Source organism: Marmota flaviventris, chromosome 5, assembly GCF_047511675.1.
Source record: "Marmota flaviventris isolate mMarFla1 chromosome 5, mMarFla1.hap1, whole genome shotgun sequence".
NCBI lineage: Eukaryota > Metazoa > Chordata > Mammalia > Rodentia > Sciuridae > Marmota > Marmota flaviventris.
Window position 1 is genome coordinate 83,756,161 of NC_092502.1, and position 26,843 is coordinate 83,783,003.

At 31.9% G+C, this 26,843-nt stretch overlaps 1 protein-coding gene across 1 annotated transcript in view; it reads left to right on the forward strand.

The window, feature by feature from the left end:
* Positions 1 to 24,014, forward strand: part of St8sia4 (ST8 alpha-N-acetyl-neuraminide alpha-2,8-sialyltransferase 4) — a 92,618-nt gene extending 68,604 nt beyond the window's left edge. Inside the window, exon 5 of the mRNA XM_027927868.2 lies at positions 19,497 to 24,014. Within this exon, the coding sequence (XP_027783669.2) occupies positions 19,497 to 19,779 (283 nt within the window). The 3' untranslated portion in view covers positions 19,780 to 24,014. The remainder of the gene's footprint in view (positions 1 to 19,496) is intronic.
* Positions 24,015 to 26,843: the final 2,829 nt, after the last annotated feature.

Sequence of the window (26,843 nt, forward strand, 5' to 3'; positions counted from 1 at the left end):
AAAGAGAGTTGTCATTAGACACTTAATACAAGTCCTATATATACAGAGTCAAGTCAGATTTGTTCTGAGAAACTACAGGTCTAAATTTTAAGAAGTAATACACTACACTGGTCATAATATATTTTAGTAATTTGTTACTAAAACATTGTACATATTTACAACCTAAGCAAACTTAATAAAATAGAATATTTATATTAGAAGTCATATGCAAGTATAGTTCTATAGATATGACTATTTGCTTAATCCTCTTAGAAAAAAAATGTATGTATCTTTTTGTTTGCTTTTTTTTTGTACTGAGGATCAAACCCAGGGACACTTTACCACTGAGCTATATCTCCAACCCTTCTTATTTTTTACTATGAGATATGGTATCCCTAAGTTGCTGAAAGTCTCATTAAATTATTGACATTGACTTCAGATTTGTGATCCTCCTGCCTCAGCCTCCTGAGTTGCTGGGATTACAGACATGCACTACCATTCCCAGTCTTGTATCTTTTTTGAGAATAATTTTAGCTGTATTTGTGCATGTATGTCTCAGATATCTGTGCACCTATACACAGGTGCATCACACAAACAAAATGCACAGAGTTGTCTAAATAGCATAATACTGAGTTGCCATGTCATTTTTGACTATTTGACTGAACTTCCAAGCTTATTATAATATATTCCCACCCAGAGATACTATAAGTCATAAAATAGTTTCACTGAAGCTTTGAAGGCATATACTGAATTCATAATAATCAAATAGGTTTTGTATGGATATTTGTTTCATATGCTTAGTTTATAAGTTAGAAATGAATTGGGCTTAAAAAATGTGATGCTGAAATGGGACAGCACCCGCTGTTATGCTGTTATAGTCAATAATAAATACTATATTGCTAACTATGCTCCAGGCAGTATTTGAAGCACTATGACTATTTTAACTTATTTAGTCTCCATAACAATTGTTTTAGCTAAATTCTGTCCCAATGTTATTGATGATGGGATGAAGTACAATAAAGTTAAATACCTTGTCAAAGCTCACACAATAAATAATGGCACTGGCTTTGAACCCCATCAGTCTGGCTCCAGTAAGAGTACCCATAACTATTGTGCAAGAATCCATCTTGCTGAGCTTCATTGCCTTTTACTTGTTTGCTTCTTAGAAAAGGTCTTCTAAAATAACAATTTTAGAAATGGTAGCAGAGCTTTGAGACTGGGACACATGAACACTTTATCTTCATTGTGGCATGTTTGTGGAAAAAACTGGATGACTGCACTGATAGAAAATATAACATAAATAATAAAAAATACAACATAATAGTACTTTTTCATCTTGTTTAATTGTGCTTTAGCAAAGTCAGTTTTCCTTAGAGAAAACTAGGTTGCAGATAGAAATGTTGTTTTAATTGTAAAAGATATTCTGGGTATGTCAAAAACTTTAGAGGTTAAGGACACAAGAATTCATTATGTCTGTTTTCTTATTCACTTATGACTTTTTTCCTTCACTATAAATGGATCACTGTCAATATCCTTTATTTTTTTAACCTTTCTTTATTACTGCCAAATAGAATTTAGGCTAAGAAGAAAGTTCAAATAAATTAAAAGATTTACCAAAGTATTTAGTCAATAGTTTGGAGGAAACAAGGAATAAGTGGATCAAAGAGGATATATTTGTTTATATTTGAAAAAGAATTGTGTTTACATTTCTAATCCATGTGATGAAAAAAAAAAAGACAAAGGATAAGGACCATGCCTAAAGATAGTTGGTTTCTTTCTTTAGTTCTTTTTTGGGGGGTTAGGGGGTTAAAAGAGGGAAGATTGCTTGACTTGGAGTTCCACAGAGGCTCATGAGCTCTATCATGCCCTAGGATTCTTTGGGCTTTTATCCTAAGAGATTAGAGCACAGCGGTGAGGCGAGAGCAAGCGCACATGCCCACTGAGGATCATTGTGCAGAACATTAACCATTTCATAGGTAAAGGTGTGTGACATAGGAATACCCCTGAGCATACAAATGTCTACTCCAACACCCTTTATAAAGGTCACTGGACTATATTTTGGGCTCAAATATTGTCTGTGTCAAAATTCATAGTCATTTCCTTGTTCACTTGGCAGAGCTTGTTCTTTTCCTAACTATTGTAATTCGGCCATTAAAAAAATTATTTTCTGTCTCAGACCTGATAAGAAAGTATCACAGGGCCTTTGAAGAAGCTGAATACTTCACTTGCTCAATTAATTCAGCAGTATGTTGCCTTTCCCGAACCATTTATTATGGACTAAGAATTTATCAGATCCTATGTAAACCACTGACTCCTCTAGAGTTCTGGAAACTTTCTGCTTAAATTATCAATAGTCATAGTACAGGTTTAACCAGTGAAAGTGATCCTAGATGTCTCTGGAATCCTGCAGACACAGGGTCCTAGGACACAATCTATACTTTTCGTCTGAGAGGAGCCTTTTTGCAAAGATGTACTTAAACTCAACCTGTTTCCATCTAACACACAAAAAAATTTGATGCCATTATGAGCAGCTTTCAGAGAGGTTTTCAAAAAAGTATTGCTTTTTGAGATCTCAAAAGAAAAGTGGAGACTTAGGTGCTGCAAAATCACTGACAGAGTTGCTCTCTCAGGCACTCTGGGTGAACCGCCTCAAAAGCTGCTTGCCAGGCACTAAGTAGGAACCCTGAAAGAGTGAGGGAAATACTCCTCAAGTCAATACATATCAATTTATTACCCATCTCCCCATTAGAGATTTGCAAGGCATTTGGCTTATGCAGACCTCAGTGGACAATGTACTGTTTCCATGACATGAAAACTAACAGCCACAATGTACCAGGAATCAAAGGTTCTCCTAGTATAGGTAATTGTCTTACCAGTAAATAGAAGTAGACTAACGTTTTATAGTTGCAAGCACAGATTTGCTTTGATTGGTGAGGTTTCTGAGAACCATTAGATGGTTTATTTGTGCTTCAATTTATACATTTTTGTATATGCATGCATAAAAGCATACAAATGCATGATTTGAATTTGAAACTTGAATAACTTAGCCAGTTATTATCAACTGTGTACATGATGCTGTTATTGAACCTAGTATCAGGGTCGAGTACCACAATAAAATACAGGTAGAGTAGAGTACTACAATAAAACTGTGATCTTAGAAGACACTCAAGGCTGTTCTTACAGACCTGAAGAGATTGCTGTCATGAATGTCACTGCTATTTAGGGACTAGGTAGAGAGATAAAGGGATATCCTGGACTTCTTGCAGTTACTGTGGCTGTACATGCAGATTGTCTCTGAGGCCAGAGAGAGACTTATTAAATGCAGGGCCAACCCACTGTGAGAAACTCTCTGGCATCCCCAGCTGCCATTCAGAATGTGAAATCCAGGATATGACCTGTCAAGATGAGCCACTTCAGCATATTGTGGCAATGCAGCTGCCACTGATACATAAGTCTCCAGAGAAAAACATTCAAACTGTTTCCATGGTGGAATGAATACAAATGCACAGCTCCTAACATGTTTCAATGTGATTTTTTTTCAACATTAGGTTCTATATTAAATATGCAGATGAGTGGAAGTGACCCCAGTTTCTCCTCAAGTCATTCATTGCCACACATTTTCTGGAGGCATATTTTTCCTACTCTATATTTGAGAAGGATAGGGAACATTTGAAAGACAAACAGATTGAAGATATGCAGTTCTATCCTCTTCCTTCAATGAAGGAAAAAATTTTATAGATCCTTCAAGCTATTCTAATGAACATCTCAAAAAGAGAGATTATTTATTGATATTGAGCTTATTGTTTCCATACTATTATCAATTTATAGCACAAGCACAAAATTTATAATAAAGATTCAAAACTCCTAATTTGTATTTTCAATGTCAACATAATGAGTGAATAAAATTAGGATTCACATGAACTATTCTCCCCAATAAAGAACTAATACTCAGGTTTTCACAGATGTGCCCAGATTAGTAGTAATGAAGCAATTTGGGTGGCAATTTCTTATTTTTAAGCTTTATATTAAAAGTTCCTGAAATGTAGAAGCATATTCTTTATAAAACTATTTCTAACAGATCTCAAATAACAATTCCTCATCTTAGCTAGGGTTTCCTCTAGAATTTTGCATACCTACGTTGTCAACCAATAGATATAAGCAAATAGGATGAGAGAACATTTGATTCAGCTAACACTACAAATAAAAATATTTCAATGTTCCAAACTATTTTTTATTTTAACTAAATTATCTAATTATTGTCAACTATGTAGCTTATAATATGCATAAGAGATATGTGTGTATATATACATTTATATAGTAAACTGTAGACATATATATCTGTTTATATCTACTTACATGTCATTCTGTGAAGTATTTTATTATGCATATTTATTTATGTAAAAATAATATATAATATACTACATATTTTATAATCATAGTTAAAAGCAAACCTGTAATATATCTTTATCCATTTTATTAATTTAAATGAAATGTCCTATTACCTAATGATAATATGTAGCCATTTGATTCACTTATCTCCTAAATCTTAAATCGATAATTCATTAATTTATTTAAAAAGTATGTTTTTTATGCTACGATTAACTATTCAGTACAAAAGTGCTTGTAAAAAAAAAAGTGCTTGTAGTTTGTGTGAATTTAAATGTAGAAATTGCATATCCCAAAATACCTGAAAGCCATCACTGAACTCTTGAATAACATTGAGATCCTTACACATGCTATTTCTTCAATGCAGTGTGACAGCTTTTTTTCCCCCTTAACACCTATCATATTCTCCAGATGGCTTAGCCATCATCACTTTCAGATCATGAATAATATTTTAGGTTGAACAGATGTAAGCAATTTGTAATTTTTCCCCTTTCTGAACTAGCTTTGTTTTGATGAATCAACTGGAATTTGAAACTTATGTGGAACTTCTGATGTAAAGGGCCAGTGTTTTCCCACATTGGAATATGCAGTCAGCTCTTAAAATAGAAAGGAAACAGAAAACAGGGAAACTGGCCAGGGTGTATGACAATAAAAAAACTGGAAGATCACCATTTAGTTTTTTAATAAGCTCCATATTTCTTTAGTTTATACCACATATAAAAAAAAGTTTAGATTTCCCCTAGCCTTTAGTCGGATAGCCTGTGTTTTACTCTGGTAAGAATAGTCTCCCAAAACACTAGAGTGCTGAAAATGCAGGAAGTGCTGGTGAAATGGTGAGTGAAAAACAAATGGACTATTATCCGGGAAGAGATGTTTATATTTCTGAATTATATTTTATATAATTATACGAATTATTTGACCCAAATACAGTAAGTTCTATTGAGGCTTTTGGGGAATTCAGGATTGAAAAATGCTCTTTACAAGTTACAAATTAGGTAAAGGATATTTTTAAACAAAAATACAAAATACAAAAACTACAGAAAAGCCAGGTGTGGAGATATATACCAATAGAGCCAGCTACTTTGGAAGCTAAAGTAAGAGGATCACTTGAGTCCATGAGGTCAAGACCAGCCTGAGAAACATGGGGGGACCCCTTTTCAAAATATGAAACATACAAAATAACAAAAGTATCCACCTAAGACAGATCTTAATTCTGTAGTTGGAAAATGTATATTTATTCATAAATTGATACCTCACTTATAAACAGCATAATTTTCTTGACAATAATCAGTTTCCAAGCTTAAAGACCCTTTAATGTCTAGAGTTTAGTAACTGTCCTGCACTTCTAGAATCTGTTACTGACCTAGTTTTTCTTGATTTGAAAAGAACTGTCATAGTAAGTATTCTTAGCTTTCCCATGAGGCAAATCTAATTGCTGATTGGCCTAGAAGAGATAACTGAATTATAGGGCACTTGAGAATTTGTAAACTCCATGTGCTACATAAAAAAAAAAAAAAATAATAACCAAAATGTGAATGATCAAAGATAGCCATTAATGCACTCCTTATTTCTATGTTTGTTATTTCAACAGCACTGGTTTAGAAAGTTTAATGTAAATATTACAAAATGAGTTTATGCAGAATTCATAAACCATCTTCAAAGTTATTCTAAGCCTTTCCCTCTTCGGAAAACATAAAACCTCATGTCTTTCTTTAATAATATTTGGAATTTTAAGATAAGTTAAATAGTATAACTTGAACCTAATCAAAACAACCATATATATCATGCTGCTTCACTTCTACTCTAGAAAGTCATATGTTTATTCCTTTTTCAGGGAATAATCACTGGCTCTAATAAGCTGAACAATGATAGTATTTGCAAAATCTCTCATATACATGCCATTTTGAGAAACTCTTTGTGTGCATTCTTCTAGTTAATTAAGGAACTGAATGGGGTGGCCTACCTTCATTTGTTATTTGCCTCAGATTCTATAATATTGCTCAGATACATAAATTATTCCCTGAATTTCTGAGTTGGCTTTGATATACAATTATGAGCCCAGAAATGAAAAGGCTTTCTTCACTGCACAAAATGAAAGACTTTCTGGACTGTTCTTAGAGTTCCCACTAATGTTAAGTTTTTTCAGTCTTCTGTGGTGTTGAATTTCATTTATCCTTTTTATTTGAAAAGGAGAGATATTAGGACAGCAATAAAAAGATTTTAGCGATGTTTTATTAGTTAAGCAACGCTATTAGAGATTCAACATGACATTTCTTAATATTTTAAATTTAATCTCTTTTTCTAATGATTAAATGAAATTTATTCTTTGACAGTCTATTTTTTCCCTGAACCTCTTTATTCTACAGATTCATCTCTTGTTTTCTGCACTCTATGCATGTTGCATGCAAAATGGAAGTTTATACAATAAATTTGAGTCAGCATACAAAACAATATTACATGAATGTACTAACAGAGGGAAACAGATGGTCAAGAGTACTGTACACACACTTTGTAAGACAACTCCCACAGATTGCCTGCCTTCAGATTTTTTTTCCCCTTATGTAGAACCAATCATCAAATAAGTGATTTGAAATGCTTTATTATGGAAATATTCCTCTTGAACAATAAAAATAACAAAAAGCAATTTCAACCACATTTTCATTTTGAAGAAAGTTGTGTTTCACCCTTGTTAAGTTTATTGTTATAAAGTCCAAGCTAATTATCTCCATCAACTTATATTCTTATTCAAAGAGTCTGAGAAAAAACTTTGTGGCTCTCATTGCTGAATTTCTATTATATCAGTGTAGCTGAAAGAAAACAAATTGTATGAAATAGATGGTTGTCTTAGTACTCCAAGTTTATGTGAATTTCATGATTGTTAGAGTAAGTGGAACTGTAGTTCACATTCAAGATAGATACTTCATGATAATGTCTCCCTGCCTTTTAAAATTCATCAAGTCTAAAAGAAGTAACTATTGGTTTTTTTGTTGTTTTATTTGTTTTGTTTTGTTTTGCCAGCTGATTTTCAAGCTCTGGTTGTATAATGTAGGCAGTAATTCATTAAAATTTTTAAACAAAAACAAGAGCTACACTAAGCTAAACTCAGATTCACTGGTTGAATATTATATGAACGTTTACATAGCTAACAGGCTTGAATTTTCTTAATGTAGTCATAGTAACATGACATATTAAATTCCATTTGTATATTGATAATTCACTGAACTATTATTTATATGCTAACTTTTGATTCCTCCAGCATTCCAGAAGGTAAGATGTTTTAACCAAAATTTATAGCTCAGGAATCTCACACACACATGAGAAGGACCAGCCAAGTCTCTGAAGATAAACAAGAGGCTCAGTTTGGATTCTAACAGCTGAATTCATTCTGAGTTCTAGAGTTTTTCATGCACAAAAGCTGGCAAGTAATACAGTACAATAGGGTCAATTTCATTCATACTTCTGAGTTAATCTTTCCATTTCTCATCTTAAAAAATGTTCTAATATTAAATAAACCATACATATAACATGCATGTAATATATAGAGATAATTGAAAGATGGATAATCTCAATTTTAGCACTATTTATTGTTCAGTTTCTTAAGGATTATAATTCCCTATAAGCAATTTCTGAAAGTTGTAATGCATTTAATAACATCAAAAGAAAATAATACTTGATCCAGTAATTTATCTCCTTACCAATATGAGGTTTATATATTCAATATTGAAGTTTTACAATAACTTTATTTATTGTAAAGTTATAAATTTATAAATTAACTGTATTTATAAATTAATTTTATAAATTAACTTTATTCACATACAATTCACATACCATACAATTCATTCATTTAAATTGTCTAATTAAATAGTTTTTAGTTTAATGATAGAGTTGTTTAACTATCATCATAATGAATTTTAGAACATTTTATTTACAAAAAAGAAAAGACTGTATTCATCAACAATCATGCCCCATTTTTCCTGAGCTTCAACTCCAGTTCTTAGCCACCAGTAATTAACTTTCTGTTTGTATGAACTATTTTATTTCAGATATTGCATATAAATGGATTCTTATGAGGTGGGTTCTTCACTTTGGCGGGGGGCGGGGGTGGTGGTACTGGGGATTGAATTCAGGAGCACTCAACCACTGAGCCATATCCCCAGCCCTATTTTTTATCATATTTAGAGACAGGGTCTCACTGAGTTGCTTAGGGCCTCGCTAAGTTGCTGAACTTATGATCCTCCTGCCTCAGTGTCCTGAGCCACTGGAATTACAGGAATGTACCACCATACCTGGCTAGGTGTTCTTTTATAGCTGACTCCTTTCATTTGCTATCATGTTTTCAAGATTTGTATTTTTTTTAGCAGGGCTGAGTACTTCATTGTAATCATCATATAATATTACATCTTAGGGACATACCACAATTTATTTATTCATCAGTTAATAAAAAATTGGATTGCTTTTTTCTATTAATAGTAATTTTATATAAGTATTTAGTGTATACTTTTGGCTGGACTTGAGTTTTCAATTTTCTTGAGACTTGTGAAGGAGGAAAAAAAAATCTCAAAATAACAGGAGAAAAGATTAGTTAAATATAACTGGGCTCACTTTCATGTGTTAGAAGGAAAAGTGGGGATTTATACCCAAGGAATAGAAAGAGGGATAAAAAAAATCACTAAGAGGAGACATGGAGGGCAGGGAGATTCTTAATAAACAGGCCTAACAGAATTCTTTCTAAAAACAGGTAAAGGATTTAGACAAGAAATGAGTAACTGGACAGTAGATCAGTCATGTTCAGATATCAAGAGTAGAAGAGTTCTCACTATATAAGTTTAGCAAGAGTTTTGCTACAACTGGACTCTGCAAGGATGGAGCTGGAAGGCCAGTGTTGAGATTTAGTTAAGAAGAGGCTTATAGGAGCTTAATTAGAGTTTGGACAATGGGAGAATTTTTGCTTAGGAATGCAATTGCTGCATCATATTTTAACTCTATTTTTAATCATCTGAGAAACTTCTAGACCATTTTCCAAAAGGGCTTTTACCATTTCACCTTCCCACCAAGCAATGTATGAGGGTTTCAATTCCATTATATCCTTATCAACACTTATTATTTAAATATTTTTATTATAGCCACTCTAGACAGCATGAAATAGTATCTCATTGTGTTTTCTTTTTTTACTTTATTTATTTTTTAAATTTTTTGATTTGTTCTTTTTAGATATACATGACAGTAGAATGTATTTTGATATATATATATATATATATATATATATATATATATATATATTATAATTTATTTTAATTAGGATTGCATTCTTGTGGTTGAACATGATGTGGAATAACTAGGGTTGTTTTTGATTTATACTTCCTTGATGCTGATAGGTGGAATATCTTTTGATGATCATATTGGCCATTTATTTATTATTATTTTGGTAAACATATATTCAGATTCCATTTCATTTTACATTTGTGTTTTTATATTTTCTTATCATTTATTTTCAAAAGTCATTTGTGTATTTTGGAGGCAAGTTTCTTACAAGATGTGTTTACTGATGTTTTCTCCTTCCGTGAGCTTTCTCCTTTTTATAATAGCATGCAAAATTTTTTTTTTAATTTTGAATATTCCAATTTATCTTTTTTTTCTTTTGTTGTTTGATCTTCTATTGTCATATTTAGGAAGATTTTGCCTAAAGACAAAATGCTTCAATCCTGCATTTTCCTGTTAAGAGTTTTAGCCCTTAAATTTAGGTCTATGATCTATTTTAGCTTTTGTAAATAGCATGATAAAAGTGCCAAACTTTATTTTTCAACAATACATTTTAACTGAATATTATGAGAAATGTAATAATGGGAAAAATAATAGTGTTACATAGTGTCTGATTGTTACATAGTGTCTGATTGTTGCAGTACTATTTCATTTTTGTTATTTTTCATTGTAAAACATAGCATATTCCATAATGCAATTGTATTTTCAGCTGCATGTTTAATTTTTTTCTTCAGAAGAACATTACTTTCAAAAAATTCTCTATATTTTTTATTCAGATACGATTTTAGAAATGTTATTTATAAATTAAATGATTCTACATAAAATATGTCAAAGATACCAGCATTGACTAAAAAGGAGAAATATAAGGAAGATTAATATTGGTTCTATTAGATTGACATAACATCAAATAAAGATTGACTTGGGGGCAGGAAAATATGTCTTTACTAATATTTGACTTGCTGAGTCATATTTTATATCAAAGTTTTTTTGTGATAACAATTTAAACTATCCCCTAATAAATTTGTGGAGCAGAATTTACTGTATTTCTAGTGACAGGCAGCTTTGTAATATAATTTAGATCTCAAGACCTGCATCCCTGGCCTCAGCATCATTCCTTTAAGGGATTTTTCCTCAGCTGGAAGCCCCTTTCTCAAGTTATATGTTCATGGAAAGCCCTGAAATTGAGTCATAAAATTGTGCAAAGGACAAGACAATTGTCTAAATAGGCAGTCCCTTCAGCACCTGATCCTTTATGGTTGGAAAGAAATAGATAATAATGTCTACATTTATCTATCCTCTCAAATGCTATTAGTCTTATACTTGCTGGAAAGCCATAAGGAATTACTTAGAATTTGCTTATGGCTATCATAATTCTATTCTTTTACTTGGTTTTGATAACTCTGGGTTTGGCTGATATTTAGTTTGCACAGTTTGTTAGCATGAATTGTGCATTATTCCTATCTGAGAGGTTAATGTAAACTGACTTATTAATGTAAATTGGGCAGGTCTATTTGTAAGCAGTCAAAACTGAACAAAAAAAAAAAGAAATCATCAGGCCATTTGAAGAGTTGTTTATACTTTGTTTTCATAATAAAATAGACTTTTATTAAGACACTATCCTTTTGTTAACTGGATAATGTGGAAGTGCAATCTCAAAGTTTGATATGTGCAAATTTTTGTAAGAAAAGTTTACTTTCTGAATTTCTTGTCCAAAATTTGTAATGCTAAGAGTCAGGAAGGAGCAAGATTTCCTATCTCTTTACTGACAGGGGTGTGCTGGAGCTGGCTGTACTGGTTTGCTACAGTTTATTTTGCCTCTCTTCTCAAGGAAATGTGCACTGAGGTCAGGTTAGTAGCTTGAAATCAGCAGCGTGGACTAAATGTTAATGTAAGGAACAGGGTGCATGCGTGTATACATCTCCATCATTTCCAGCTTCCAGTGTCTAATCTATTTTTTAAGCTTTTGGGTTTCCTACATCTCAATCCCCCCCACTTTTTTTTTGTCTTTGTAGGCGTCCATGCCCTATGAGGAATGATTACACGATTTCCTTTCAATCTTAATAGGAAAAATATAAAGTCTCTAGAATCTCTGATTTTTAAAAAGTGAACCTATATCACAAGAGTCATGTGCACAAGACACTTTAGCGTGAGTCCCATTTAACTCCCTCAACATGCTCTAAAAAATCCTGCCCATTCTGTTTCCAGAAGTTCTTTTTTTTTTGTATGTCACTACTTCCTTATTCTGGTAGTTTAGATTATGAGTTTTAGTTTTCTCTTAAGAATAAACTGGGCTAAAAGAGAAGGTCATTAAAACTTGTGGTTTTGACATCTATTTTATGTTTTGCTGGAGCTGCCATTTACCAGTTTCGTCTTTTTGAAATTATCTTTGAGAACTCCCCAAAGATATTTTCTTAAATATAGTTAGAATCTTCTTGTGTATTGAGCATTGTGCTAACCATTATCAAAAAAAAAAAAAAAAAAAAAAAACAAAAAAACAGAAATGTCATGCATCTCCTCCATTTACTTTAGGTGATAATATTAAAACTTTCTATTAATATATAGTAAAACTATGTTTATAAAGAAGATAGTTATACCATCCACCTCATTTTCTCTCTTTACAAATGAGGTAAACAACTAATACGTGGAAATTTTTTGTAAGGAAAATTTACTTAATGTTGATTTTTTTTTTTTTTTTGTAGTCGTTCAAAATTTATAGTGCTATGGGTCGGAAGCAAGATTTCCTATCTCTTTCCTGTCAGTGGTGGGCTAAAGCTGACATGTACTAGTTTGCTACAGTTGATTGTGTGTCTCTTCCCAAGGAAGTGCGCACTGAGGTCAGGTTAGTAGTTTGAAATCAGCAGTGTGAGGCATACACACACCACAGAAACCAAAATGTTACAAATTGGTAACCCTTTCTTCCCACTACCCAGTGTCTGCTCTTAAGCCCTTTGCAGCTTGTCAATATACAATTTAGTGGCAGAACAGATTGATAAGTGATTCCACTTCTTGAACAACAAATTTACACTCTGTGAAGTACAGAGAATATATGTGTATAATATAGTGTACATCAAAACATTTTATGAGGATCATGTAAAGGTACTTCAAAACTATGATAATGAAAAAATTATTAATATTACAATAATGAGAATTATGTGTTAACTAATAAAAATGAGGCACTTTGTAAAACCAGTAGACTATAGGCCTATCTGATATTTCTTAACCCTTTATCTGCTGTCAACCTGACAATGTTCACAGTAACATCAAAAAAAAAAAAAAAAAGAGGAGTGTCATCAGAGCTAAGAGCAAAGCTTGGTTCCTTATGGTAAATATCAAATAGCTTACATATTTACCAAATACAATGTAGAGATTGTCTATGAATAGACTGTTCTATAGAATTCACATTCTAATATAGACTATATACAGATTACTGAGTGTAAAATAATATCCCTAGTCCTTTCTCCATTCCTTGAATCCTCTACTTTTGATGAATCTGGCTTCTAAAGTTTGATAAAACTTTGTGTACATTATATGGAGGGCTTCTGCCTATTTTCTTTTTATCTCCTACTTAATACAGAGCTCTGCATACAAAGGGCATACAGGAAAAATATTGATAAATGACTTGTGAGGTTACAAATGTCTGCTTTCATTTCAATGACACTTCAAAATACTTTAAGGAACACTATTCATATCTACAGGGAAATTCTTATGCTTTGATACAATGTCACTACCCCTGGCATTTGCAATGTGGTTAAGCAAATTATATGTTGAAACCAAAAAATCCTCATCTGACTTCAAACACTTTCTGAGTGTGTACATTGGGAAAAACGGGTCCTTTGTGTTAGTCAGGTCATATTTACCTTTGAAATAAAAATGTCAAAAAAGCCCTATATATAAAGAGCATTACTATTGATGCTGGTCTGTTAATCATCATAATGCTACACGGATCTTTATTATTTACCCAATGAACTGTATGTGAAAATGGTAGCAAAAGACTTGCTATTTCAAACTGAATGTCCTCAAGAAGCTGAAGAGTCCAAATTCTTGTTAATGAAAATTGAAATCATTACAAGCAGATAGGTGTAAACTTACATTCTGGTCCTGTGACTTGCAATTTCTAGAAGCATATTCTGCTTATTTAACCTTCCCTGTCTACCAAGCCTCAGTTTCCTCCTCTGTGAAATAACAGCTACTCATGAGCTTGTGCTGAGAAGTAAATGTAAAAGAAAAGAAAGGAAAGGAACATATGTACAGAGGAAATATGTCTGGTACACTTCAATTAATTATTATTATCATCTTATCCCTGAGTTTACTGTTAGTTTTCCAAGTCACAATAAATATGCCATTTCCCTTTGTTTCCTTACATCAGAAAAATATTTTGGATCTATCTATTCTTGCTTTTCAGGCATAATGTAAGGATTAATTCATGATTGATTGGATTATTCTTAGTAAACAGATTACTGGAGCTTCTATCTTTCTTAAAGAACTGATTGTCAATCTTTTCTTTTTTTGTGGTAGCATGGCCATCTAATAATATTTAAATGTATCATGAATTTTACCAAAATAATTTCCAAACAGTATTATTTAATGGACTTAAAAATTCATTCGTCTTGTCTAGTATACTGCAGACTAGGAATGTAATTAAATGGCTACTTATTTACTTATTTGATGCTAGGGATTGAACTGAAAAGCACTGATCTAATGAGCCACATGGACAGCCCTCTTAATTTTTTATTTTGAGACAGGGTCTCCCTAAGTTGCTTGGGGCCTTGCAAAGTTGCTGAGACTGGCTGTATTTGTAATCCTCCTGTCTCAGTCTCTCAAGCTACTAGGATTACACCATTTGCCCAGTGTCAAATGGTGCAGTACCCAACTAAATGGTTATTTTGACAGTTTGGAAGAAGATAGCAGAGACATTGCATTTCAGTATACAGAGGAATAACTGACTTACATTTTATTTTATAGAATTGATCCACTTATACTCCTTATATGAACAAATATATTGGCAAATAAAGAAGGTGAAATCTCACAGAATTATTACTTTTTTTTTTTTTTTTGGTTTGTTTCTCCATGATGCCATTCTTATGAAATAGATGGGACCTGTTAGCTTTCTGGAGGTGGAGTGTAGAGTTGAGCAGATGTGGACATCTCCTGTAAAGGTGAAATGTATAAATATAATTCTTTTGTCATATCTCAAGTTTCTGTAGATGTATTAGAGTCAGAAACTATGTTATTAACTTTGACAGAATTTTGTATACAACCAAAGATAAAGTTCAGTTGTGGGAGATAAACACAAGAAGAGAAATAAAGGAGACTCCTATGAATTAAGAACACACATATTTATTATGTTTTTTGCTTCATCTCATATACCAGAAAGATTTTCTTAGCTCATGAAGAGAAACTTACATGTAATATTACATTAAATTATAACTGCTAGCAAGGTAAGATATCTTCCTCTATATCTGAATTTTCTTAGGAATTTTCATATTTTTTGAAGAACATTTATATTTTACAAGGGAAAATTACCTTATTTATAAAGTTTTAGGCTTCCTTATATAAATACAAATTGAAATTAATAGTTCATTCTTACCAATATTTTTTTAAAGAGAGAGAGAGAGAGAGAGAGAGAGAGAATTTTTTAACATTTAACATTTATTTTTTAGTTTTTTGGCATGCACAACATCTTTGTTTGTATGTGGTGCTGAGGATCGAACCCGGGTCGCACGCATGCCAGGAGAGCATGCTACCACCTGAGCTACATCCCCAGCCCCTTACCATTATTTTGAGTATAAATTCTCACCAATCTAATCGGTATTGTGAAATGTAGCATTTTTTGCTTTTCTTTCTAAAATTGTGCTTGCTTGAAACCATCTGATACTTTGACTCATCAGGTGATTACTATTTGATTTTATGATGAGATACAGTCTGTCTTTAAAAATCAAGATTTATTAAATTTATTAAGATTAAGATTTATTAAGTACCTTCTTGGCTTTGCCTTATATTAAAACCTAAAAGAAAATAAAGGAACAGCAGGATGAGGTGGAAGCAGAGGAGGAATAAGACTCTCTTACAGTTTTGTGAAGAAAGAAGATTTTAAACCACAATAAGATTTTTTTTTTAATGGCACACACCTGTAATCCCAATGGTTTGGGAAGCTGGGGAAAGAAAATTGCAAGTTCAAAGCCAGCCTCAGCAACTTAGCAAGGCCCTAAGCAACTTACTGTGACCCTGTCTCAAAATTAAAAAAAAAAAAAGAAAGAAAGAAAAAAGAAAAAAGAGGGGGCTGGGGATGTGGTTCAGTGACAAATCACCTCTGGGTTCAATTCCCAGTTGAAAAAACAAATCTTATAGCTGGAGGAAACCCCAAGACATAGAAACAAATGCTTATGTTTCTGAACAAAGGAAACGTGTTCTTTGAGGTTCAGTGGTATCACCACAATTCTCTTCCAAGATATACTTCAAGGGAGAAGTGGGATTTATGTGTGGGATTGATGTGGGGTTGTTATAGGACATGTCAGAACTCAACTGTCACGACATGTCAAGTTTATGCTGTATTTATTCACATTTACTATCTCTTTTACATTATTGCAAAAATCTTCTACATAAAATGCCATTGACTGAGGTCCAAGGAAGTGAAGCAACTTTTCCAAGGACTAATAACCATCACAGAAGGGATCCAAACCCATGTTCTCTGACCATAAACAGTGATTTGGAAGGTAGAGGCATTCCAAGTTTTGAGTTTGTTTGAATACGAGCTGGGATTATCACATTGGAGGAAGAGTAGATAAGTCATCTGGCTTAGCAAGGACAGAGATTCCATGCTGGGAATAATAAGTTCTATGGAGGATATCACATTTTTAAAAAAAGTTATAAGTGTTCTACTGACACACAAAATTCAAAGCAAATTGGTTTCATCCATCAGGAGAGGCTATTATAATAATAAAGCAAAAGAAAAGAAGGGAGGGAACAAAGGAAGGAAAGAAGAAAGAAAAAAAGAGAGGGCAGGAAAAAAGGGAGACAGAAAATGAAGGCAATACTAGCAGAAATAAAACAGCCTAGTTGGTGGAAAAGCATCCTGTATATATCTATGAATGACTAAAACACGTAGTAAGATTCAAATCAGCTGGAGAAGTGAAATGACAGAGATGCTGTAGCAGCAATTATCTCGAACTAGTTGTATTATAGTTATATTTTCTTCTTCATACATTTCTTCTTTTAAATTATTTACAAGGAACCTATATTGTTTTAATAGTTCCAAAACCAATTTACATAACATAAATACATATATGGCTACATTATTTACTGAAATATTTCTAAATTTTAAACCATGTAAAAGACATAAAATTGAGATTAAAACTAGAACACATTGTACTGAATTAGAGTGATTTACATTGAAATTATACAAACTGTTGTAAGCCAAGCACCATAAAATTTGCTTTCTTCTTATGTTAGTGTGTCTAAAGCTAAATTAATAATCCCCTGTAATAAATGTACAGATCAATATATTTGGAACAATACTCCATGTTTATAAAGCCCCTCTACTTGTTATTTTAAAATAGCGTGCTTTGCCACCAGAGTTTCATTTTCAAGACACTTTGCTGGCTTTCTGATTGTGATATCTCATGAGATGCCATGGATCGAAAAAGGCTGAGTGATTGCACATTTCTGACACTGGTGTGAAGAATTTAAATGGATACTTTGCCTTGAATATTTCTGTGTGACATTGTAGTTACCATCTTGTATTCCACATAAAAGTTGCTTTGGTGTTTGTCAATATCCATCCACAGTTACAAGGACTTCTAGGAAATTTCTACAATTAAGAAATGGAAAGAATCTAATGATAATAAGACCTTACAGTTCCATACAAATAATAAGGCACCATGTTATTTCCTGATAATAGTTTTTTCCCCCTTGGAAATAATTTAGCGTAATTATAATACTGCAGATTATCTCCAACATTGACATTCCATGATGGTGATAATCAATTTTATTTTTTCTGCATTTGAAATGACTTAGCTTACCTTACAAATTTATAAATGGATGCACTTTTTAACTAACCAACTTCATCACTGGACATTTGTAACCATACACAAATCACTGGTAAAACTTTTCTATAAGGATTTCATGTTAAGAACACCAACATTTTAGTGCCAGAGGATCTTCTGACCACATTGGTCTCTTCAAAGTCTTCAAACTAGACCTTAACTATGCTCCTTGCATGGAATTTCTGTCTGTGATTTCTTCATTAATTTAACCTTCAACATATAATATACTTTATTTACTCAGCTACCTTTAGATAAGAAAATTTTCAGTTGTTCCTCTCTAAACATTTCTTATAAATCTTTACTGAGAACAGACTTTCTCAAAACAATTTTGTGATTAAAAAAATGTTCATAATAAATTTTTCAAAGCTCAAAATATTTAGCCCATTGCATTCTCAAAAGAGAAAAAAAAAATAGAAAACATGTAAGTTCAATCCTGGTTGGAATAAAAGGGGTGATAAAACAAAGTATCATAATAACTAAATATGTTTTCTCTGTTTGGGATGTTTCAAAGTTTGAAAGTATTTTTTATAAAAAACAATTGGTGTAAAATAACATTTCAAAATTGTTCTTATTTAATACTCAAGATATATTTGATTTCTCTTGTAAGCTTCATAAGAATTTTTTAAGTTGTAGATGAACATGATATATTTATCTATCAATCAATTTATTTGTTTTTATGTGGTACTGAGAATTGAACCCAGGGCCTCACACCTGCAAGGCAAGCACTCTACCACTGAGCTACAGCCCCAGCCCCAAGAATTGTTTTAAAACCAGAAAAAGTATATTCTGTGAAATCGAAGTCAAGTATATGAAATATAACAATTACCAGGATCTAATGTATTCTTACATTTACATTTATATGCAGGATATGTATTTCACCCACTGAAGACACAATAGTGAAAACAAAAATTTAACAAACAAATTGTTTATTAAGTTTGTTGTATGTATAAGTAGTCAACTTTTGAAGTAAGAGAAGAAAACCCACACTCTTCCCCTTTCAGCTGTTTTCACAGTAGACACTGTCTTTAAGAAAATGAATATACCAAGAAATACTGGAAACTCCCTGCCTTCCAGAAGTACTGATTAATTTGAGAGTTTCCATGTTTTTCAAGCCAATAAAGTGTGGTATAAGTGATTGATCTGAATATTTTGAATACTTTGCCTCCATAAGTTGGTACTATAAAATATTTATCAACATTGAAATACATTTTACCTACATTTACACTTACAAGATGTTAAACTGCCTAAGTGGTATTTATCAGTGATTCTACTACTATATTTTATTTGTGTTTTTTTGATATTCTTACTTCCATTAAGAAAATACTTTTAATTTGCTTTAGAATGCTTTACTAAAGTATGATTTTTATAATTGGAGTTGAAAAAATCAGTTGGCATAGTGCAGATAAAGTATTTTTTGATTGGATTTTTAGATATTTTGAAATCTATAGGTGATTGTTTCAAATTATTTTTCCTAAAAAGATAATTCTCTACCCCAAAATTGTGCCTATTCCCAGCAATATTTAACCTTTTCTGACAAAATTCTATTCAGTATATTGTTTGCTAGTAGTTCCTTTTGAATGTGTGATTCTAGAATAATAGTTACCTAGATTTTAGGTTCTCCAGCTAGAAGAGGGGCATCAAGAATAAGCAAGAAAATAAAGAAACTGTAGAATAAAAGTATAAGTTTCTAAATACATAAATGCTACTTTTTTTCAGTAATCATTCAAAATATTGGTAAATGAGGGGCTTTTAAAATTTTCTATATAGAAAGTACTTGCTTGAGAATATGTTGCCTGTCTCTCTAAACACTTGTATTTTTTTTTCTTCCAGTTACTGGCTAACAAACAAAGTTCCCATCAAAAGACCCAGCACAGGTCTGCTCATGTATACACTTGCCACAAGATTCTGTGATGAAATTCACCTGTATGGATTCTGGCCATTCCCTAAGGATTTAAATGGAAAAGCTGTCAAATATCATTACTATGATGACTTAAAATATAGGTACTTTTCCAATGCAAGTCCTCACAGAATGCCATTAGAATTCAAAACGTTAAATGTGCTACATAATAGAGGAGCTCTAAAATTGACAACAGGAAAGTGTATAAAGCAATAAAGCACATTTTAAAACATACAAACAAACCGAATATGCACTTCTGTTCTGAAGATGCTTCTGAAGATTTGAAAACAGGATCCAAAACAAGGCTGGGTTTCAGCATTCACCAATTAACTGAAAGGATGATAAAGAAAGTTCATGTGAAATCCACTACCAGCTGATGAAATACCTGCAAAGTGCTCTAAAAATTAAATATTTTGACTTCAAGGGTCCTAGTAAGTGCCACTTCCACTAAGAATACAGTTTGAATGTATAATCAGTAGTGTTTACAAGATCAAACAATGCATTTGTCATTAATTAGCAAAGCAAATATGTTCATCAATTTTGGGCTGCCGCTGCAACGCAAAGCACATGAGAAGAGGAACCCAGGAACACAACTCAGCCCTTGGGAAATTAAATCATCCTTATCATCAGAAATCAAGATGGAACAATTTGAGCAGTGAAATCCATAAGATTAGACAACTCAAGTAAATGCCTTCAGTCAGGACTCTGAGTCTGATCATGAATGTTATGTTTTTGATTGTGTTTTTTTTTTAATTTTTTGGGGGGTGGGGGGATGTCTTCTGAAGTCTCTTTTGATTTAGATACTGGGATGCTCAGAAATCCTTTCTGAGATAAAGAAATAGGAAATACAAATGAATGAGAAATAAATGTCAAATAATCATTACTAAAGTTCTCATAATTTTCAAAAACAATCACACTGTTTCTATTTTTAAGTTTTATTTTGCACAACTCTAAACCTCCAGATTAATTTCCAGTGGTGTAGAAGGTACCAGCTAAACTGTACCACTCAGTAATAGTGGACCATTTTAAAGGAAAGACATTCCAGATCATCTAAAATGGTAAAATTAACAGGAAAAAAAAAGCACTTTAGGTACCAAAGATTATACTCATTTTTCTACACAACATACCATTCTCCTCTCATGAAAGTAATACATTATTAAGATGAATATAGTATTATGCTACTAACGTGAAAGTTGTCTCTAAATATTTTTAAATTTCCAAAGTCAAATTTTATTTTTATTGGAGGGAAATCTGCCATATTCTCTTCATTTCATAATAATTCTGTGGAAACATTTTGCTCTTTAGAATAAAGAGGGGCATCAAGAATAAGCAAGAAAATAAAGAAACCGTATAATAAAAGCATAAGTTTAGAATAAAGTTTGATATAGCAGAAATGTGACTTCTAGTTTTTTAATATTCCCCCATGATTCAAAGGCAAAGATTGTTATGCTCTTTGTATCATACTTAGTGCAAAAATATCATGATTAATAGCAGAGATGATTAATGTTAAGAGGTTTAACAATGAAACTGTGTCAGTGTTATGTACTTAAAGTGAATTCAATTGACCAATAGTTTTCTGTAAATTTAATCACATTACCCCTAAATGTGTTTTTAAAGAAACTAAAGTTTTTCATAAGGTGATTTTTTTTAAAGTATAAAATATAACGGAATGGGTCAGTAAGTTAGTTTTCTTATAATTTATACTGCACCAGTAGGTAATTCTGATGGTAAATTGTTTCTTCAGAAAGCAGAAGCACTTTTTTCTCACTTCTTCTTTGGCATGAACCAACTTACATGACTTCTTGTTTCTTGGGGAAGGCATCTGAGGAAAGAAGAAATAGCATGAGGAATAGGTTTGTTTTGTTTCTTTCTTAGAGAAGGCAATGTGAGAGATGAATAAAAGCATGAATTATATATATATATTGTATATATATATATATATATATATATATATATATATATATATATATACACACACACAGAGATATATATGTATATTCATGTTATCACAGTATAGATATTCAGAATAGTATGATTTTTAATATTTTAATCATATGAGCTATTATTTAAAAAAATAAGGTAGAACATTGGGATACAGAAGACTATATTTTCCTAGGATTCTTGTGTCCCTAAGAAAGCAAAATGGAATACATATGGGAGATTCATAGCTAAAAATGAATAGAACTTTAATGTACTTTTATCATTAAACCTCTTATCTATTGAAATTTTTTTTAAAAATTGCATACGCTTTGAAGGTAAACTTGAAAAGTATGCTTTATCTAACATGAAAAGTAGAATCTTTTCATAAAGTATGATTTATTTAATAAATGAAAAGTAAAATTGTATCTCAGTTTGGACTATTTGCACATAATAAATTGTTACAGTAGCCTTTATCTTGAATTCAGTAGAAATGTAGAAGTCACAAGTAAATCTTCCAACTTGATATTCATTCAAAGTTTGTCTTAAAAAGCAACAGCAAGGTACCTTGCCATTTTTACTGCATTTTCAACAAATGTACTTAAACAATTTTAAGGCCACAGCAAACACATGTCAGCCATTCACTGTTTCTGTGCATTGATGTTTATCTCATAGATGTATTGGGTAGTGCCTTTTTAGCTTCTTCGCTCTGCTTTATTATCCTACACTTTCTGTTCTCTAAATACTTGCCCAGTTCTGAAAATGTTCAGCATAAAAAAAAGGGCTTCAGTATTGACTGAGACTATTTTTGTTCATCTCAGGGAACTTTCAATACTCAAGAATGAATTCAATTAAGGTATTCAGTGTTCAAACAAGGCAACTGTACAAGTCTATTTCATTCCCTATTGTATATACCTATCCATCTGTCTTCCCCCTTTGATATCTACTGTGGCCTTCTTATAAGGATAGGGCAAGGAGATCATTGAAGGCTAACAGCAAGACTAACAAAGAGTTGAAATTTAAACAACAAGGGGGCAAATGGGATCAGAGCAAAATCAAATTATAAATACATACTTGAAATATAGGGGTTTTTCTTTGTTTTGAAACTGTCTTACACTTACAGCTTTAATTTTTTTTTTTAACTTATTTTTCATGATTTAACCATGTACCTGGCAATGCTCAGGCAGCTGATTGTGAAATATTCCTGTTTAGGTAACATAATGTTACTGTGCTGTTAACATGAATAGGCCATGGAAACATTGCATCATTATTACCCAGCCTGTTCTATGGTTAATGTTATATTGCTGAAATAAAAAGTGAGTCAGTAACAGATATTCTGGGCAAATCTAAATGATTCAGCCCACAAGACTGATGAAACTACTGTGGAAGTTTTCCTAACTGAAAGAAGGTGCTGGGCATTCAAATGTCTTCATGTATTGTATATCATATGAATTGTATATCAATTATTAACGGGAATTTCTACATGTATGCTTATAGAAGTGATTAATTTAAATAATGCTAGGGGTAGTGTACATACCGACTAGTTACTAAGCTATTACACAGGAAAAGGGTGAACAAAGTAATTTATTTCTAATTGAGCCAGTTAGTCATAATGCACATAATGTTGTATTTGGTTCATGAAAGAATTGTTTTCATGTGGTTATTATAAGGACTATCTGTAATTGTGGAAGGGGTGTGGGAAGAGTTATGTATAGTTAGTTGTTATCTCTTCAAGTTTGGAAGTTTCCCCATCAAACATTATTAATATACCAATGTTTTAAAAAAAATGAGTGAGGGTTGTTGTTTGTATTTGATTTTTTAAAAAATCCAAATAAAGCCCACCTAGAAATAGATATTTTATTATATATGTGCTATAGATATATCTATATAGTACAAATAGACATGTGTGTAACATATATACAATGTTATATATGTGTATCCGTGTGTATACACACTGAGTCTGTAAAATGTACACACTAGATTTGTGTTATGTTAACATCTTCAGGGTCTGCACTGTGAACTACCCTGGAGATATTAGACCACTTGGGAATAAAGAAGTTCTTTTGAAACTTCAGTGACTAAACTGCTTTAAGAGAGACCTACTTTAAAACTGAATTCTATGTTCATACTTAGAGTTAAAATAAGGGACACTTTTTTAAAAATGAAAAAAAATAATAAAAGTCTTCAAGCTGGCAGTGTATTTGAATTGCAGTTTTCAGATTTTGACTCCAGGCCTTGTGTGTCTCATTTAAGTAGCACCTTTTAATAAATGCTGTTTCTTTGTGTAGGCAAAAGCACAAGTGTTTCAAATGTATATAGCAGGAAAAAAGTCAGTTTACAGAGATAGTATTGCTGCACAGGATAATTGCTACTGAGAATTTCTTATATCATTTATTTGTGGAATTAAGAGATGAGGTTTTTTTTTCTGTCAGGTTCATTCTGTTAAACACTGTTTCCCTATCATTTGTGTATAGCAACTGGGTATTATTGTTTTATCATTTGTAAAATTGTAAAATAAATTAAATTTCTTTTTCAATTTTTTTCTCTTGCTTTTATATCAAAGACCTTGGTTCTACTTAATATGTCAATATCCTTTAGTAATTTTTTTTATTGATGTTTTTGTCTTCCTTTCCCTTTAGCCTCAGTCATTGAAAATTAGGCTAACCATTTTATTTCAAAGTGTTTGCATAGAAATATGAATAAGATCAGTAGAAACAAGAACATGAGAAAATCATTAACAATTTATTGTATAGTACATTTGGTTTTGGTTTTTGGAGGAGCATTACACAGATGATGGTCATTTGTATCCAAATTATACTCCCACTGACTAAAGTAACTGAGTCATTTCAGCTTTAGGGCTGAAGAGGACAATGACTCCTTATACATATATATTCAAGGACTGCCTCTTGACTTGTGATTTCATCTGCAAATTGCAGATCTTTGCAGGTGGCCTTCCAAGGGATGATTTTGAAAGACTATATATTTAAATCTTCTTTCATGGCTTTTCATATGTGCCAATGCCATGTTTTCATTTATTACACTATTTTCTAAAGAAAATTTTAACTGTAAATTCATGAGGTCTCTTTCAGCATTCTGTGATTTTGAAATTTGCTGTAGACCAATAAGTAATTATTAACAATGAAAAATTAGCATAGATGCTATTTTTATATTTGTGTTATTATATTTTACTTTCAAAGATCCATAAACAGTGGATTATTCCTCTCTGTTCTTGGAGTATAATCATATCTCATCATAGAACTCCATTTTCTGATGTTACAGAGCATCTTTCAGGATTTTGGTGAGTTATGGTGACTTTCAGCTATTTTTCAAAAAGGCAATGTTAAGCCAAATATGCTGGCACATGTTTGTAATCCCAACTACTTGAAAGAATGAGGCAAGAGTATCACAAGTTCAAAGCTAGCCTCAGCAATTTAACAAGAGCCTGTTTCAAAATAAATAAATAAATAAATAAAAAGGAATAAGGAAGGGGATATAGCTGAGTGGGAAAGTGCCCCTGAGTTCCACTCTCAATACTTCCCCAAAAAGGCAATATTATTTTTTTTCCAACCATCAAATATTATATACAATATTTATTTATTTATTTAAAAAATCTATCCATTTATTTATTTTTGTGGTGTCAGAGATTAAAATCAGTACCTCATGCATGCTAGGAATACACTCTACTTCTGAGTCACCCCAGCAGTCACTAAATATTTATTATTTTGAATAGATGTAGGTATGTTGTTCTCTGAAATTGTGATTAGATATTCTGTGATTTTTCTCTATAGTGTGCTATTGTTCAACAGGCTTTCCAAAGGAATGATATTTTCTCACACAATTCCAATTTATCTTCAGGGATTAAAAAGGCACTATAGCATACTACAAACTTTAAGAAATAGGGCAATTACAAAATTAATTTTTCTAAGTAAGAATGGCCAAACAAATTCAATTTTTACACCTTGAATGCATGTTTTAAGAAGTGTAATTATACAGTATTTTTTGCAATTTTTTCCTGGAATTAAAAACTAGGCAGACACTTTTTATAATGTATTTATTGTTAGTGTCTTGTATAAAAATAAATTTCCTTGTTCTTGTATTTGCCTGTATTGATTTAAAATGCAGGTATTAAATACAAAATAATTTGTGCTCATTTAATTAAGCACAAATTCTGCCAATTTATTGAAATAAGTTTTTCTAAATTTTTGAAGAATTTTTTTTTAGCTCTAAGTGACTGAATCAAACTAATTCAATGTATTAAGGTTTATACTTTTAGTGTAAAATAGACTGACTACATACTCATAATAATCCAACAATTTATGAGACCAATGCACATCTTTCTCTTCTATGTTAACAAAACTGAAATTGTCCACACTCTGATCAAATAGATTCTGAATTATTTACATATAGTAACAGATTTAATTTCAATAACAAAACTATAACATGAATGCTGCAGGTATCCCAATTTTATAAGAGGTTGTGTGATTTGTTCAAGGTTATGCAGCTCAAAAGGGAGACAACCAAAACTGGAACCCACTAACTTCAGGGCCCATTCTCTTAACGGCCACATTTGATGCCGCCTCCTCTTAACTGGCAAGAATTTCCTTGGCAAACTAAGTTACCCAACAGATTATTATTTAATGAGCAGAAACAAGAAGTATAGGTACATATAGAGAGAGAATATGTAACTTAGACTTGGGAAAGTATTAATGATCACTGCCTCAAAACAGCACAATTATTTTTAATGATAAGAATATCTATGCCTGCCAGGTCAGTGACTCTCCCCTAAACAGTGTTAAATAAATATTGTCATTTCTTGCTTCAAACTTGTGGTATATGTTTTTCATGCACCCTGTATTTTCCTTATGTGAAATCTTATTTTATGTATCAAAAAAATCATTATATTAGAGTCATCTTAAAGTTGAAGTTCCTATCAAACATTTTGATTGAACTTGAGAGTTTCATTCATTTCCACTAGAAACTTTTTTATAGAAATGTCTTAAGGTTTGACTTCTGAAGATAGCTAAGTTCATCATTTAATACTGATTTCTCTTTAAACGGGGGTTTCTCTTTCTTTCTAGGCCTGGGGCTGCCTAATCTTCAAATTAAGAGGACAGTTTAATGATTTCCCCTATATAAGAGAGAAAAGATTTCAGTCACTTAGTTGCTTAATTTCTAGAACACCAGTAACTACACTGTGAAAAAATTAAATATCAATGTAAATATATGGTAATTTGTTTATTTATTTATATATTTACTGTTTCCAAATTGGTGATTTCTGTCTCAATTGCTAATGTAATTTTTCAAGTAAAAGAAAAAATATAGCAATCCACAATGTGTTCCAGGAAAAAAATAAAAAATGTGTT